Raw genomic sequence first — 16,408 nt, forward strand, 5'->3', positions numbered from 1 at the left:
TGAGTAATCATTCATTTGATTACTCTTTCATCTTTCAAATGCTGACTGAACAACTTTCCTGTCAAAGTCCCTCATTAGGCAATTTGGGAAAATAAAATGAGATAATATACATGAAAGCTGTTGCATAGTAAATGTGAGCTGAATCAGTCAGGCTACAAGAGCAAAGACCTAGGCTGACTAATAGAAATGTTAACACGGTCAAGGAAATAGTGGCATTATGAAGGCATGAGTCAGGCCTGTAAAAGAGGAGAGGCTTCTTCCGGCCAGAAATAAAGACTTCAAGGAAGTGGGGTAAGATTTTAGTAAGTGGATTATGGAGATGGTCATACAGCAATATAAGGCATTAGCAAAATCCGAGATGGAAAGAAGGCAGAAAGGGTCCTGGAGTAATGTCACAGATCAGCTTGGCTAGAGTATAAGATTTGAGTAGCGCAGAGATAAATAGTCTTTTGGAAAGGGAAGCTTTGCGAACCCACTCTTTTAAACACAGATGTCTTCCACTGCACCCCCACTGATATACAGGTAAGTTACTAATGTGAGCACAGGAAGAAGGCAGGATGGCACGCAGCTTTATGCTACTTCACAGTCCTGTGCACATGCCCAGTTTCTATATGCATCCTGTTCACGTAGACGTTCCCAATATTTTCCTTCGGTTAAAAAAAAAAAAAGAGGAGGAAGAATCTGAGGTAAACAATGCAGGACAACTCAAACGAACTGAAAGATATAAATAGAATTTATGAATCTCAAAGTAAGGCAGCCAGATATTTCAAGAACCAAGACATTTCTGAGTTATTTGTATTACTATATAAAAACAAGCTTTAATATTGAAGGAGTACATATTTTTAAATCCTAAAAGGATTTTCTTTTCCCATCAGTATACTCTAGGAACACAGCCAATTCTACGAATATTTTAAAGTGAAAAAGAGCTTCAACTTGAAATTTCCACCTCTTTAAGTAACACATGCTGGTGTCCATTCCCAATAATGTTTACTTGGGAAATATCTTTAAAATAATTTCTAAATGTAAAATTTAGGAAAAAAAGGGTATGCCCTCTCTGCATTAGACATATTTGCTTCAGTGTTGCCCTTTTCATCTCTCTTAAGGTTTATGTGGACATATATAGTCCCAACTAAAATAACTGTACATACTAGTGATATATAAATCCATGATTAAAATAAATCTCCTAATAAGAGCATACTTCTGATAAGGCCAAAGTCACGTAATCAACCTGAGTATGAGTCAACAATTTTTTTTTTTGCAAGAAAAACCGATTTTGTTGGTTACAGATACAGATCCTTTTCAAGTATCAGGCAGCTCCATGCCACCCAACCTACGAGAAACTGGCCTATAGGTGGAGGAGACTCTAGATAAATCCATCCCTCTATGGAAAAAGACCAATTTCAAATCTTTGAGATGATGGGTCAGCAGCACCATATTGATATAAAAACAAAGATACATATTTTTCATTATTATACTATCTAATATACTAACTGCTCCAATGGTAGGGTAAGGGGGATAATAATGGAAACTTTGGCGTTTTATTTCTGTGCCAGCACTAATTAATTAGAATAAATTGGGGCCACATAGCATCTCTGGACTCATTTAACTTACCCATAGAATATACTTGGTTTGAATATACTTTAAAGTTCCTTTCAGTCCGAATTTAGTTGACTCTATTTTTTGCTTCTGGTTAATTCCTGCATCTGTTGAATCCTTTTGTGAGCACTTTGGACTTCAATTTTTATTATAATTTTTAACTTTGTTATGTATTCTAATTAAGACATGTGGAAAAATGTAGCATTAACATTACATTTGTCCTTGACATTTGACTAAACAAAGTGTTTTAAAATCTGTTTATGTAACATTTTATTACTTGGAATTGAGATTGTTCACAAGGACAGTAAAAGTCTCAATATTGGGGAAAAAAGCTTATTTTAGTGTCTGTACCAGGGTAGACTCTGCACTTGAATAACCTACTTTACATGAGTTTTTTGGTTTTTGCATCTAGTTTTTTTTTTTTTTTTTTAAAGAATGACCACAGGACCCCATTATACACTTTTGCAAAAAGACAGATGGCCAATACACAGGAAAAGATAACTGATCAACATCACTAATTTTCAGAGAAATGTAGACCTGAAAAATAGAAAAAAAAATTTTTTTGAAGATTAGAATACACTGAATAAAGAGTCTTTGCATACAAATATAAGGAGACACCTTCCTTATGGGTTAAAAGTCCAAGGCATGAAATATTTTATCTGCAAAATGATGTAGGGATTCATAAAGTAAGTGTATGAACTTACTAAAAGAACAATTCATCTCATTTTTGGGGTCCAGTGTTTGACCCCATTTTGTGGTTTGGATAGGAAGGAAGGTGACAAATTTAGCTAAGAGTTACTTTTCAATTATATAGTAATCCTGATTTATAGTAAAATAAGAAACATTGAAAACCAATTTTACATAATTGTTGCATCAGTTCTACATTTTCTTTTTTTTGGTTTTTACTCTCTTGGGAAGAAATATTATAAGAAGTATGTGTTTTTTTTTTTTTTAAAGATTAAGGAACTTTTTTTTTAAAATCACAATTAATCAGAGTTTTATAATCCTTCCCATAACTCTGTTTTATTACAAGATTCATGCCTTTTTTTCTTTTATCTTCTTCTTTGTCATATTTTACATTCTTTAAGGGTCTCTGAAAGTCACAAAAGGTTAAGATTGAATTCTGTTTGTTGGTTTTTGTATTAAATGATGAATAATTCAATATTAACTGATGCTAAGCTCTAATTGTCTTATAATAATCCTGACCATCAAGGAAGAACACCGAAATTAGAATAAGAAGTCCTATATTTTGATTGATGGGCAAGGAATTTACTTTTTTTGATACTCAGTTAACCTTATTTGGAAAAATGTGTTTTCCATGTTCTCTTGTGTGAATCTTAGACTTGATTCTCAACAAAGCACTAAGTCAGGACTATGCGGGCAGATCCCAAGAGAATTTTGAAGAAAACAGGCTTGTCTGCAAGCCAACTGGGGCACACCTCCACAGGAAGGTGGGTTGGCTACCTTCCTCAGCAGGGGGCGTTAACCTCAGAAGATGAGGTTTCTGAAGGTTTGAACAGAGCAACCTGCACATGTTGCTCGTTTGGTGTCCACTGTAAATTCATATTCTTTTCTATCAGAACCTAGGTTTAAACACATTTCAGGTTCTCATCTTTTAAAAGATTATTATCCAGCTTCTTTCAAAAGTTTAGCTCGGAGAAACAATACCTACAAACGATTGGGCATTATTATACTAGGACATTGTCTAAAGAGTAGAATAGAGTATGGGCTCTGGAATCACGGATCATGTGTTCAAATCATGGCTCCAGCACTTGCCAGTTCCATGACCTTCAGCACAACTCAACCTCTCTAATGCTTTGGCTTCTCATTTATGAAAAGGAAGTAACATTAGCACAGGCCTCATAGGATTGTTGTGGTAATTAAATGAGGGATTAAACAAAGTGCTTAGAACAGTGTCTGGCACATGCAAGCACTCAAAAACTATTAGCAAAAATTTTTGCCACTATGGACTTGTTAAAATTGAGCTATTTTAGGCACAGAGGTATTCTATATTCAGTCCACGCAAGGCATTTGGTCATCATAAAGCTATATATCATAGTCTTAAAGATTTTATTTATTTATTTGACATAGAGAGAGAGAGAGAGCACAAATAGGCAGAGCGGCAGGCAGAGGGAGAGAGAAAAGCAGGCTCCCGCTGAGCAGAGAGCCCGATGTGGGACTTGATCTCAGGCCCCTGGGATCATGACCTGTGCTGAAGACAGATGCTTAACCAACTGAGCCACCCAGGCGCCCCAGTCTTAGTAACCTAAGCCCAAGTTTAAGCTCACTGATTTTTCCTTCAATGATATGCCCTCAGATTTTTTGAGGACGCATTGAAAAAATGAGATAAAAAATTCTTCATTTGCTATGAGTATCCAAGATATTGTTTGTATTTTCACTTTTTGACTCATTTTTACTTTCAAGAAAAATTTTTCTCTCTTAAAAAACTGCTGTGGGTATTTCTATTAGAAAATGATAATTATACAAAATAGCACCTGGTGTCTGACAGTTTTAACCTATAAAAACTGCAGTTTCATAGGGTTCAACCCACTGTCAGACCTTCATTTTTGCCTTGGCTCTCAGGAAATTAGATCTAAACTTAAGGGTAAGACTGAAACATTTTTGGAGGAAAGTTGTATATATACATTAATAAAATGTTCTTTCTACCCATGTAAGTTGTTAGAAAGATCAGATAAGGGGTGCCTGAGTGGCACAGTCATTAAGCCTCTGCCTTCGGCTCAGGGCGTGATCCCAGAGTCCTGGGATGGAGCCCCACATCAGGCTCCTCCGCTGGGAGCCTGCTTCTTCCTCTCCCACTCCCCCTGCTTGTGTTCCCTCTCTTGCTGGTTGTCTCTGTCAAATAAATAAATAAAATCTTAAAAAAAATCAGATAAGATAATGTAGATGAAAGTATTTTGTAATCTAAAAAATTTGAATCCACCGACTCAAGTCATTACACAAAATTTCTTCCTACACTTCGTTACTTCTTAGACTCCTTCTAAACTGCGAACACTTAAACTCCTCAAATTATTATTTTTTTAAAGATTTTATTTATTTGAGAGAGAGAGAACATGAGCGGGGTGAGAGGCATAAGGAGAGGGAGAAGCAGACTCCCTGCTGAGTAGGGAGACCGACGTAGAGTTCAATCCCTGACCTGAGTCAAAGGCAGATGCTTAACCGACTGAGCCATCCAGGTGCCCCTAAATTATTTTTTCAAAAGATTTGAGAGAGAGAGAGAGCCCATGCGCGAGTGGGGGAAGGGGCACAGGGAGAGGGAGGGAATCTCAAGAAGACTCCCCACTGAGCACGGAGCCCCATGTATGCTTGACCCCAGGACCCATAAAATCATGACCTAAGCCAAAACCAAGAGCTGGATGCTCAACTGACTGAGCCACCTAGGCACCCTTTCAAATTCTTTCCATAATATTAGGATAAGACTCAAAACTGATCCCTATTTAGTTCTTGAGCATTACTCTGGCCCCATGTATCTCCATACTGAAATCCCCTGCAGTTCCCGGAATCTGGTATTCTCTCACTTGTCTCCCTGTCCGATCACACTGTCACCTTGGTCTGGAATGCTTATCCACAACATTGTCTGAATGTCCTCCTTTTATCTCCAGATCCAGCTCAAGCATCCTCAGTTAAAATAACTGCCTCAGTTAAAACTCTTTAATACAGCTGAATTACTATCAGCTTTCCAGGAGTCCTTATTTATAATTTGTTATTTCTCTAGTTCACCATCTAGTCTAAATCACAGGTCCCATCACATCACCATGATGCTGAAAAATACGACTGTCCCCTGACTCCAGTGTAAGACCCAAAATCCATAGCATAGAACTGAAGACTCTTCAATACTATGTCCAAGACTATCTCATAAGGTACAAGAGAAAAGATATGATGAAAATGAGGGGAAAAACATTTTGTAAACCTACCATTTTCTTTTAAGGGTACTTGGGATGAAGAATTTCCAGAACTATGCAAAGTCATTCCTGTGGTATAAATTAAATTATTAGACAGTTTATAAAATGGTCAGATACTATAGCAGTAATTTCTGATAAGTTCATAAAAATCAATAAAATATTAAGGCAGCAACATTTTAAAAAATTTACACTCAGAAAAACGGGCTTATTTACTGTTTTTAATATCCAAGTTAAGTATATCAGCTTGTTTTGCAGAATAAATTTTAACACAAATGTATTGTTTTTGGCAATAACATTTTGATATGTCAAATATGAAATGATGAAACTGAAATGAGTTTTCAAAGCATTTGCTCAAATGTTAAAAGAAAATTTAATATTCAATAGGAATGAATAATCCTAAAAAACAAATGTGGAAAATAAATTTTCTTTAATGAGTGAGTTTTATTTTGTGTTTTTCAATAAAATAGTTACTATTCTACATGTGTAATGGATTTTTATGTAGATGAAAGCATTTCTAATGAAAATAGCTTAGAATCTATAAGGGATCCTATTATATATGAATATACTTTTAAAAGTACTTTCTAAATGACTGAACTAGTGTCTTCTTAGGCTATTTTCAACACATAGGGTGGTGACCTATAGGGTGAAATCTTGCCTTTTATCTCTTTAAAGTTCTTCACTAATTCAATTTAAATTGACACTAGTATCATCTCTGAAAGCTATGGAAGCCTACATTAATAAAGTAATGTTGCTCTCTGTAAATATCTACCAACTATAAAGTTCTCTTTTGACTTCATTTACTCCACAGAACTTCAATCCAACTACAAAAAAAAAATTCTTTTTAACTTTGTGTAATTAGGGTTAAATGATCAAATTTGATCTAAGTGAGAGTTAACTAGTATTACTTGGTAAAACAGCAGCAGAAGAGGGTGTCTTTGTTTCTCTTTTGTCTCCCCAGCTGTCTCCTGAGTAGTCGTTCACACCTCTGTGATTAAATACCTACCCCTCTGAAGGATTGCAGTGCATTTCCCTTTTAAGACGCATAAAGCAATAGGAAACCTGAACTATTTATAAGATAGTAGGTGCTTATAAATTTCTATACTTAAATACTTAATATGCCCCAGCTACCTGGGAGAATTGGAAAAAAAAAAAAACTTAAATAAGAATTTCCACCTACTAACAATAGCACATTTCATAAAATTAACTGGTTTGAGAGATATTTGCATTCATGGTAAGCTGAAAGTATCCTAAGTAAACTTTTGTTTAAAAACAATACAGTATGAGTGGAGCCCACTCCCACAAGCCTGTATGGAAAATCCAAAGGAAGGCTGTCCAAAGCCATGGTACCAGACAGTCTGGGTTCTTTCAGTACGACCGCCATGGTTTTTAGCTGTGACCAAGAGGAAGTGAAGTAACAGTTTGTGCCTTGAAGTAATCACCTGTTAAATCAGTTTTTGATTTGACTTGGTGCATTTTAAGTAGCCTAAAATTTCATATTCAAAAGCAGCTTTGGCAATTAGGACATAGAAGCAAAAATAATATATTGGTCACTAACATCACTTCGTTCATTTCACTAGGAGCATGAGGTACAGGAGAAAGAAGGTAAGCTTGTTTATGCTGACCTATAACATATGCTTGACCAGGGTCTTCAAAGGATGAGTCTGATTCATGTTTCCTCCTTTCAGGACTTCTATTTAAACTTGCAACAGACTTTGAACTAAAGAGGGAAAAGCAAGGTAGGAGGGGGATGTGTCAATGTAAAAAAATATGGTGAAAATAACAAACTGTCAAAACAAAAACAAATGTATGAAATGTAGAATTTAAAAATATGTAGTTGGGTAATTATGTTCTTACTTATTAAGTTTTGTGAGTCCTGCCAAAGATTCTGTATCAGATCTCGCCATCTGGTGTAATGGTTTTCCTACCAACTCCGCAATGGTTTGTGGTGGGGATTCCATGTTAACAGTGACATTTTTCCGATGAGGATAGAGAGAGGCCTGACTGAGATCGTGGTATGATTTACTCATCCCTCTAGGCTTTTCCTCCCATGAAGCTTTGTCACTCTTCTCTTTTGCATTGTTTTGCAATGGCTGGTAAAGCGACAGCTCTGAGCAGGAGAGCCTCTTCAGAATCTCAGCTTGAACTGACAGAGGTCGAACGGCAAGTTTGTTCAGGGTGCTGCTGGCCAGACTGCCAGTGCTGATTGCTCGTCCCATATTAAATCCTCTAACGGACTCTGCTTGGAGATTCAGGCTCCTAAACGAAGCTCTCTCTACAAGGAAATAGGATGGCTTTACACGATGGGAACACCGCAGTACCTTTATGAGAAGAGTCATTTCAATAAGTAAAATACAGCATGCACTTTTAAATTGTTTTGATTGCCAACGTAAGTAGCAGCTTTCCAAGTGTGGCAATCAAGGATTTGAAAAAAAGAGTTTGGAAGATCCTGGTTTTCAAACCATCTCTCCATCCTTGTAGCTTTCTCGCAGCCAGCGCCTGGTCAGTATTTCCTACCTCCTCTAATGAACCTTGAGCACCTAATAATGCTTGCTGACCTCAAATTCCCAATTATGGGTTTCAGTTAAAAATGAAAACAACATTTGGCACAGAAATTTCAACCCCAGGGGTGTCTCTGCTAAAATTCCTGCAAGCCAAGGATGGGGAGAGGGAGAGATGGAGCCTGGACAGGCTGACATGAAAAAGAAGCTATGTAGAGGAGAATTTTGTCCAGAGAAAAAGTTCTTGACTATTATATTTTTTAAAGCTCATGGCAGATTGCGATGGTTGTGCAACTCTGTGAAGAGACTAAAAACCAGTGAATTGTATACTTTCAGCGGGTGCAATGTAAAGCGTGGGAATTATGTCTCAATAAAACCGTTACCAAAAAGAAAAAAAGAAAGCTTTTACAGAAAATTATTTCTTTTGTTATTTTATTACATGCCAATCTCACCTTCCCACTTGGTTGACTTTTCATGATTTGACTGAGGCACAGGAGCCATGGGAGAATCAAGTATTACTTGCCTTCTTTCATTTGTTTGGTTTCTGTTAATAAACATGATCAAGGAGCTGGGGTTCTCTTTCTGCTTAAATTCCTTTCACTACTAAATACACACCCAAAGTCTTTCAGAGGCTAAATTTAGAGATACTCCAGGACAAGTGCTTGCTTATTCTGTTTTGTGAGAGCTAATATCATGGCAGTATTTGAGCATTTGAGGCTATTAATGAAAGCACTGTATCACAGAATTTTAGCATCAAAATCCTTTCACGTAAATAAAGGACCAGGAGCACAAAATTTCAAATGATTTAGTTCATGCATTAGTAATCCACATTACAAGGCACCCCCCATTTGGTGCCTCCATGGAAAGTACCAACCCTATGTGGCACACTGTAAGGAATACGGCTAGACGGCAATGTAAAGTGGCTGCAAAAACTTCCTTTTAAAAAGAAAATATCAAATGTTGCGGACTTAGATCTTTAGATTGTTTCATTTATCTTCTAATTCCTAGGAAGATTTATAATTAATATTTCCCCTCAGGCATAAAGAGATAGGAAAATACTGAAGACTTTTAAAATGCATCAGAATGAAGTTTAAATAAACATGTTTCATTGTCAACAGGCAAATTTAATGTCCTTTCACTGAATTGGAAATGGACACCAAATTAAAACATGAGAATAAAAATAAGATATTGGTTTAAAAATTCCCAGAATGATCTTTAGCTTAAAATACATTTTATTAGAGCAGATAACATGATTTCTATTTTCTTTTGCTTTGAGAGCAGACTTTAATCAAAGATGCAAAACTAAGTGTTACACAGATTCAACTACCAGGAAATGCCTTTACACCCAACAGGTTTCTTCACCCTTAAGGAAGATGTAGACCACACTTTGGTAGAAAAAGGGACAGACCCTTTTGTAAACATATCAAAGATTATGCTAGTCAAATCCATTCATAGCCTCATCCTGGGTAAGACTTAAAATGCTGCATATATTTATTGGATGGGAGCATAAACCATCCATTTATCTGATCTGTCCTTCATCCCCTTCACCTGGAAAGAACTCCAATATGGACTGCCAGGATGGGAAAGGACATTAGAATGAGCCTACATCCTAATACTAATGTTCCAAATTTGAACTCAAAGGTTGGCTAGTTCTACACGAAATCTGCCATCCACACTACCTCATCTCTGCTTGTGCTATCATTCAGTCCCTTGTACTATTTGGTATTTCCTTATATCATCAACTCAACTGTATGCTCTTTTAAGGGGAGTGACTTCATTTATTTCTGTTACTCCACCGCACCCAGCATCATACCTTATAAGTAGTAAGTGCTCAATAAATGATTATTAATCTTAATTTCATTCTATGCAAATTAGTTCTTTGAAAACTCATCAAATAGAAATCAAGAGATCAGGGTTCCAGCCTCATTTGACCTCTATGAGGTCAGGTGAGACACTGTGCTCTGAACCTGTTTCCTCATCAGTAGAATTTGGGACTTAAGGCCTCTAGGGTTCTAGCACCAACCTTCTATGATGCTAAAGAAGTAGCATACATTTGTTAGCCCATCAACCTCCTACAGACAACTCCAGCTATTTTCACTTGTCTAGTACAGACAGCTAAGTAGGCAGGTAGTTACTTCTAAGCCATTTTAAGCAAAAAAATAATTTCTTTGAAGGTTTAACAAAATGTGGAAAAAGAGGTAGGTAATACCATCTTAAAGTGCTTTCACATATGAGTTCAAGGATCCATAGCTGTTGTGTTCCTTGGTGCAAACCTGTAGGATACATAGGGCATTCCCATTTCATGGATGAGGAAAATGAGACTCCTAGAAGTCAGTTACTTTCCTAAGGGGTCTACTAGTACTGCTACTACTACTACTACTTCTGTTAGTGGTAGTAGCAGTAAAACAACGTTGATGATGGTGATGATAACAATACTGAATCTTTATTCAATACCTCTGTGCCAGGCACCTTTAAGGTGCTTACATGTATGATCTCATTCCATCTTCACAACAACCTCACGATGTAGGTATGGTCATTATGACAATCATTTCACAGACGGGGAACTAAGGCAGAGTTTAAGTGCCTGTCCAAGGTTTCAGAGCTTATAAGTAATAGAGCAAGGTTTGGACCCTGGCAGTCTGGTTCCATAGTTCATGCTGTTAACTATTATACTATTTTGTTCTTCAGTATAAGAAATGCTGAGGATGAAAGGCTGGCTTCAGAGTTTTGTCTTTTGATTTTTTTCATAATAGCACATTATACCACATCTGTAATGATGTAACCTTCAATTGTTCACTTTTGGTTTGTTATTGACTAGATTATTAGTCCAAGTAGGAATACTGATAGCTCTAATAAGTTTGATATTTCACTGCACTTTAAAATATGTAAGAGCATACAATTTTTTAGCAGAGCAAAGTTGGTAAAGAAAAGGAATAATGAGATTACTTGACAGCAGTAGTTACCATATTTTAGCATGCATAAAAATCATTACCGAAGAAAGCCTGTTAAAATGCAGATTCCAGGGACCCAATACCCAAAGACGGTGATTCACCAAGTTTCAGGTGGGTTTCTGGAATCTTCATTTTTAATAAAGCATACACCCCTACCGTCTTGACTCTGAAAGGCTGAGAAACATCTATTCATAGGCTGCCATCACCCCAGTCTGATCCTATGGGGAATACATTTTTTGTAAGATTTCAGGATGTGAGAAAGTTTGGATACAGAATTCATAGGACTCTGCTGCACAAGGTCATCAGTGCTATTCCGTTAAATTGAAAAATCTAATTCTTGGGACGCCTGGGTGGCACAGCGGTTGGGCGTCTGCCTTTGGTTCAGGGCGTGATCCCGGCGTTATGGGATCGAGCCCCACATCAGGCTCCTCCACTATGAGCCTGCTTCTTCCTCTCCCACTCCCCCTGCTTGTGTTCCCTCTCTCCCTGGCTGTCTCTATCTCTGTCAAATAAATAAATAAAATCTTAAAAAAAAAAATCTAATTCTTCAGAGTATTTCACAGAAGTCTATAAGAATTTATTATGCAGAACTAGATTTTGTATAACTTTAATCTCTACATGAGGTCTTGCAGAGTAAGCTTTAAATATTTCAGTTCTGATGGAGATATTTTTTTCAGAGCTGAACTGGTTTCTTCTGCTGGTTCCTTTTCAAGAGGAACTGACACCACTCTCCTGACCATTTATACTCGGTATGGGAGTTATTCATCTCAGTCTCTGAAGCGGGACACACTCAAGTAAAACTAACATGTGGGAAATCTGCCACCCCCAAACTGTTACAGCATGTAACTTCACTGTCCTGGGTGCATACTCCCCTTGCCCCCTGCCTTCTCATGTTTTTTTCCCTCACCTGGAAAGCCCTTCCATTTATCTTCAACCTACTTAGTTATTTTTGTCCTTCAAATTCCAGTTCAAGTGCCACTACTGGAGTATTCTAGCCTCTGATCTCCCTCTCTTCTTACTGTAAACCCTGTAGTCTGTATGATATAATCTGTTATTAAAACCTGGACCCTCTAATGTGTATTTTTGTTTCATGTATGTTGGTCTCACTTTCCCAAATAGTATGTAACTTTACTATGGGTAGAGACCATGACTCAAATATCATATTTATATCAGTTCGCCTCATGATTAGCAAAAGCAGACATTTCAACAGGTACTCCCAGACTGATCCGAGGCGCTGTTTTCAAAATGAACATAAAGTTGAAATCCTCGCTTCATTTGTGGCACCTTTATAAAGTTGACTTAGTCATTCAACATCGATACACCTTGTAACTTTCATCCTAAACATGGAAATTCTTCTTAAAATTTGCGGCAAAAACCAAGCTTGTACTCTGATCATCTGACACAATCTGTTTCTCCTTACCGATATCTTGGGCGTCTTGGTTGCTCTGTCTTGCCCTCATCTGCAGCTGGAACTTATGCTGGGAAGAGCAAAGGTGTAGCAGGTACTGGCAAACCTTACTGTTGTCTGTCTGGAAGGCATGTTTTATTCCATCTGATGTATTTTGCAATGTGATTTTCTTTTTCTACAATATAAATCAGCGGTGTTAATAATTAGGATGTTTTCCTACCACATGACTAAATTCTGTAAACAGTAATTAATAAGTACAGATATTATTTTTATTTCACATTAAGCATGAGTATTCCTTGACCTGAATCTAATATTAACATAGAAAAACAGAACCCTGTTATTATTACAGATTCAGCAAATAAATCAACATCATTTGTCACTTTCAGAAATTGTAGCCTAAATCAGGCAATATACCAGCTACCAGCAAGGGAAAAATCTCTTTCAATGAGATTATTGATATTTTGAGGTTACCGCAATGTTTACAAACACCAAAACTGTTTGAAAAAGACATTACAAAAATATGTTCTTCTTGGGTAAGAAGATGATGTTCAACAAAAATTGATTTATTAATAATATATAAGAGCTGTGATTTTGCCAAGAAGAATCTTGGTGGCCTGAAGTCTGGGATGGAAATTGTGAAAAGTTAAAAGAAAATGTGGGAATAGAGAGGCACTGGGTAACATGGGTGCTGTGATGAGAGAGAAAACACATCAGTATTTAGAGACAGAGTGATTCTTGCATTCAAATTCAGGGGGAAACAGGAGAACCACCAATTAGTGTTATCTCATCTATGTTTCTTGAAAAATAAACATCTCTTGTGTAAGAGGGCATCCCAAAATGTTGCAACCTCAGGGGTGAGGCTTGTAGAAGATCCATACGTCTTAAAAGACTAGCATTCAGCGTGCCAGGAATCTTAAGTCTCCAGAGAATTGCTTAAGTCCAAGTAGATTTTACTCTAGCTCTTGGCTGCTTCTACTGCACAAATTATTCCTTCTACTCATCTCCCTTGTCTTCAAATGCAGAAATAGGCAAAGAGAAGTCAAATTTAGTGAGGCTCACAAATGACACAATAATAGAGTATTACTGAAACTTCAATCATGCAGGTGCCTTCTTCATAATTTATGGTCTTGTTAATTTATAATTTTTTTAAAAAGATTTTATTTATTTATTTGACAGAGAGAGAGACAGCCAGTGAGAGAGGGAACATAGGCAGGGGGAGTGGGAGAGGAGGAAGCAGGCTCCCAGCGGAGAAGCCTGATGCGGGGCTCCATCCCAGGACTCCGGGATCATGCCCTGAGCCGACGGCAGACACTTAACGACTGAGCCACCCAGGCGCCCCTAATTTATAAATTTTTATACTGACTTTGCTTACTTACATAAATTCACTTAAACTTTATATCACAGCTATAAATAGAAAACCAGTACCACTTTCCATAAATAGAATCCAGCTATTAAAAATATGTAATCAGGGGGGCCTGGGTGGCTCAGTTGGTTAAACGTCTGCCTTCAGCTCAGGTCATGATCTCAGGATCTTGGCACCAAAGCCCGCATGGGGCTGCCTGCTCAGCAGGGTGTCTGCTTCTCCCTCTTCCTCTGCCCCTGCTCCCCACTTGTGCTCTCTATCTCAAATAAATACATAAAATCTTTAAAAAAATATGTAATCAATGCAAAAGGTAAATTCTAGCTGGATGTATTGCCAATGAAATCTCTGGGACCCTGTTCTCTCTTTCTTAAAAAAGGAAATCAGCAAGTATTAAAGAGGAGTAAAAGACTCAGTAGCACCAAACTAGTATCTTGACTACCAGTAGTATACCTAGTGATGATTCAAATAATTGGGGATTTTTTTTCCCAAACAAACATAACCACTGTCAATTAATTCCCTAGGATATTGTTCTCCACAGTTGTAAAGCTGTACAGGTTTGAAACAAATTATATTAATTGATTCTAAGTGTTTACTGATAAACTGGACAAGAAATGTGCCCAAGGGAATTCAGTTGTGAGAGATGAGAAAGGCAAAGGAGGGTGACTTTTCCAACTCCCCAGAGGCTAGAGCGGGGGGGGGGGGGAAAGGAGGGTTGAAAAGAGCTCTGTGTTGGAGAAGGAACTTTGGGATAAACAAGTTTTGTTAAACACAGGAACAGTCTGCATGGGAATGTGGTCTATTCTCTATTACTGGAGACCTTTAAAGATGAGCTATTCACAGTTACTTCTATGTATGGCAGGGCTGGTGTGATAGCTTGGCAAACAACAGAGAGCTGAATGCTAGACAATCTATTTGATTTGTTGCCTTTTCTAAATCGGTCCAAATTAGATTTGTATTTAATTAATCTAAGGTTTCCTCCAAATATTTGCTCTGCTCGCATTTCCATTGGAGAAGGTAAATTATACCGGGCAATTTCCTGGTCTTGACAATCTTGGGAAGATGAGGCTGTCTGGGCTTTCCTGAGAGAACACATTATCATCTGGTGACCTTGGTGGTACCTCTAGGCTTCACAGGAAACCAACCAACTCACCATCAAGTCTAGAACTGATTTCAAAGGTCTCTAGGTTGAAAATTAACCGGAGTAAGTTGGGACCTTAGGATTGGTGTCCTTATCAACAGTGTTCTAGGGAGACCGTATTTCAGCCCAAATATGAACTAGAGAAGTCAGTAGTCCCTGAATGCCATTAGGAAAGCAAATAGATATCTTAACATTTTTTTATTCACCTCTGGGGCTTCCCAATTGTATTTCAATGTTCAGACACTCCAACTACTTCCAAAATCAAAACATGCCTTTATGGCTCACTATCCTTCATAAACATGATATTCTAAAACTCTTATCTCCAAATGGAGTATACACGAAAACTTAAAACTGCACAAAGTTCTGGGACATTAAAAAATTTTTTAGTTCATAAAATCCAATAAATCTTTGGATTGCTAAAATCCAAACAAAGTTGCTGTGAGGGGTCCATTAATGAGCTAGACAAAATTTACTAGGGTTAAAATAATTACTTAAAAAAATATATTAGAGGGGTTTCTCCATGTGAGAAGTTAGTATCCCAGAATAAGCTCTGAATTAATAGAAAGTCAACTTGGTTGTAATTTAACTAAAGTTAATTGAGTGTGTAACCAGCTAGGAATGTATACTATTCTTTTAAAAATCACTTCCTGAGAAAACTAAAAGCAAGTAAAAAATCTCAATAATACTTCCTACAACTAAGAAGAATTACATAGCCCTATTAAATGGAAGGGTCTAAAGTTTACTTAAGGAAAATCAATTAATATGTTACATTTGAAATTGACAGCACGTATTTTAAAATGTAATGAAAAGGGATTTAAATGGACCTACGGAAAAAGAAATCTTCTTGGTTTCCCTCCATGGAAAGCGAAGGACCAGTGTGCGAACTCCATTGTGAACCTCAAACACAAGGACACCTTTAGAACAGACTCCAAGCAATATTCCAGTTTGTGACTTTTTCTCAGGGTGCACTCGATGAAAATGAACTCCATATTCTGTCAGTCTTTGGCAAACCTGTTGGAACAATAGCACATCATAGCAATGCACCTTGCTCAAAGGTGACATAAAGATATAGAAGTTGTACCACTGTAGTTTGATATGGAAAGGACAGTCTTTTCAACAAATGGTGCTGAAACAAATGGATATTCACAGGCAAGAAAATGAATCTTGACCCTTACTACACCCAATATATGAAAATTACCCCCAAATGGATCATAGATCTAAATATAGGAACTAAAACCATAAAGCTTAGAAAATCTTCATGGGTATGTGTTTGACAACGATTTCTTTATGGGACATAAAAAACAGCTATAGAATAAAAAATTGGTAAAATGAAACTTCTGCTCAGAGAAAACATAAAGGCAGTGGGGCGCCTGCGTGGCTTAGTCAGTTGTGTCCAACTCTTGATTTCAGCTCAGGTCATGATCTCAGCGTTGCGAGACTGAGTGCTGCATTGGGCTCTGTGCTCAGCAGGAAGTCTGCTTAAGATTCTCTACCCCTGCCATCTCCCTCTCTAAAAAAAAAAAAAAAAAAAAAA

At 37.3% G+C, this 16,408-nt stretch overlaps 1 protein-coding gene across 1 annotated transcript in view; it reads right to left on the reverse strand.

Annotated features, from left to right (window-relative positions):
* PTPN13 (protein tyrosine phosphatase non-receptor type 13) overlaps positions 1 to 16,408 on the reverse strand; it is a 139,760-nt gene that overhangs the window by 49,117 nt on the left and 74,235 nt on the right. The window contains exons 15-19 of the mRNA XM_008706172.2: positions 15,703 to 15,885; positions 12,386 to 12,548; positions 7,371 to 7,788; positions 7,139 to 7,233; positions 5,529 to 5,585 (exon numbers count right to left, since the gene is read on the reverse strand). Coding sequence (XP_008704394.2) covers positions 5,529 to 5,585; positions 7,139 to 7,233; positions 7,371 to 7,788; positions 12,386 to 12,548; positions 15,703 to 15,885 — 916 coding nt within the window. The remainder of the gene's footprint in view (positions 1 to 5,528; positions 5,586 to 7,138; positions 7,234 to 7,370; positions 7,789 to 12,385; positions 12,549 to 15,702; positions 15,886 to 16,408) is intronic.

The sequence above is a fragment of the Ursus maritimus genome, unplaced genomic scaffold (assembly GCF_017311325.1).
Source record: "Ursus maritimus isolate PB19 unplaced genomic scaffold, ASM1731132v1 scaffold_8, whole genome shotgun sequence".
Classification (NCBI taxonomy): Eukaryota; Metazoa; Chordata; class Mammalia; order Carnivora; family Ursidae; genus Ursus; species Ursus maritimus.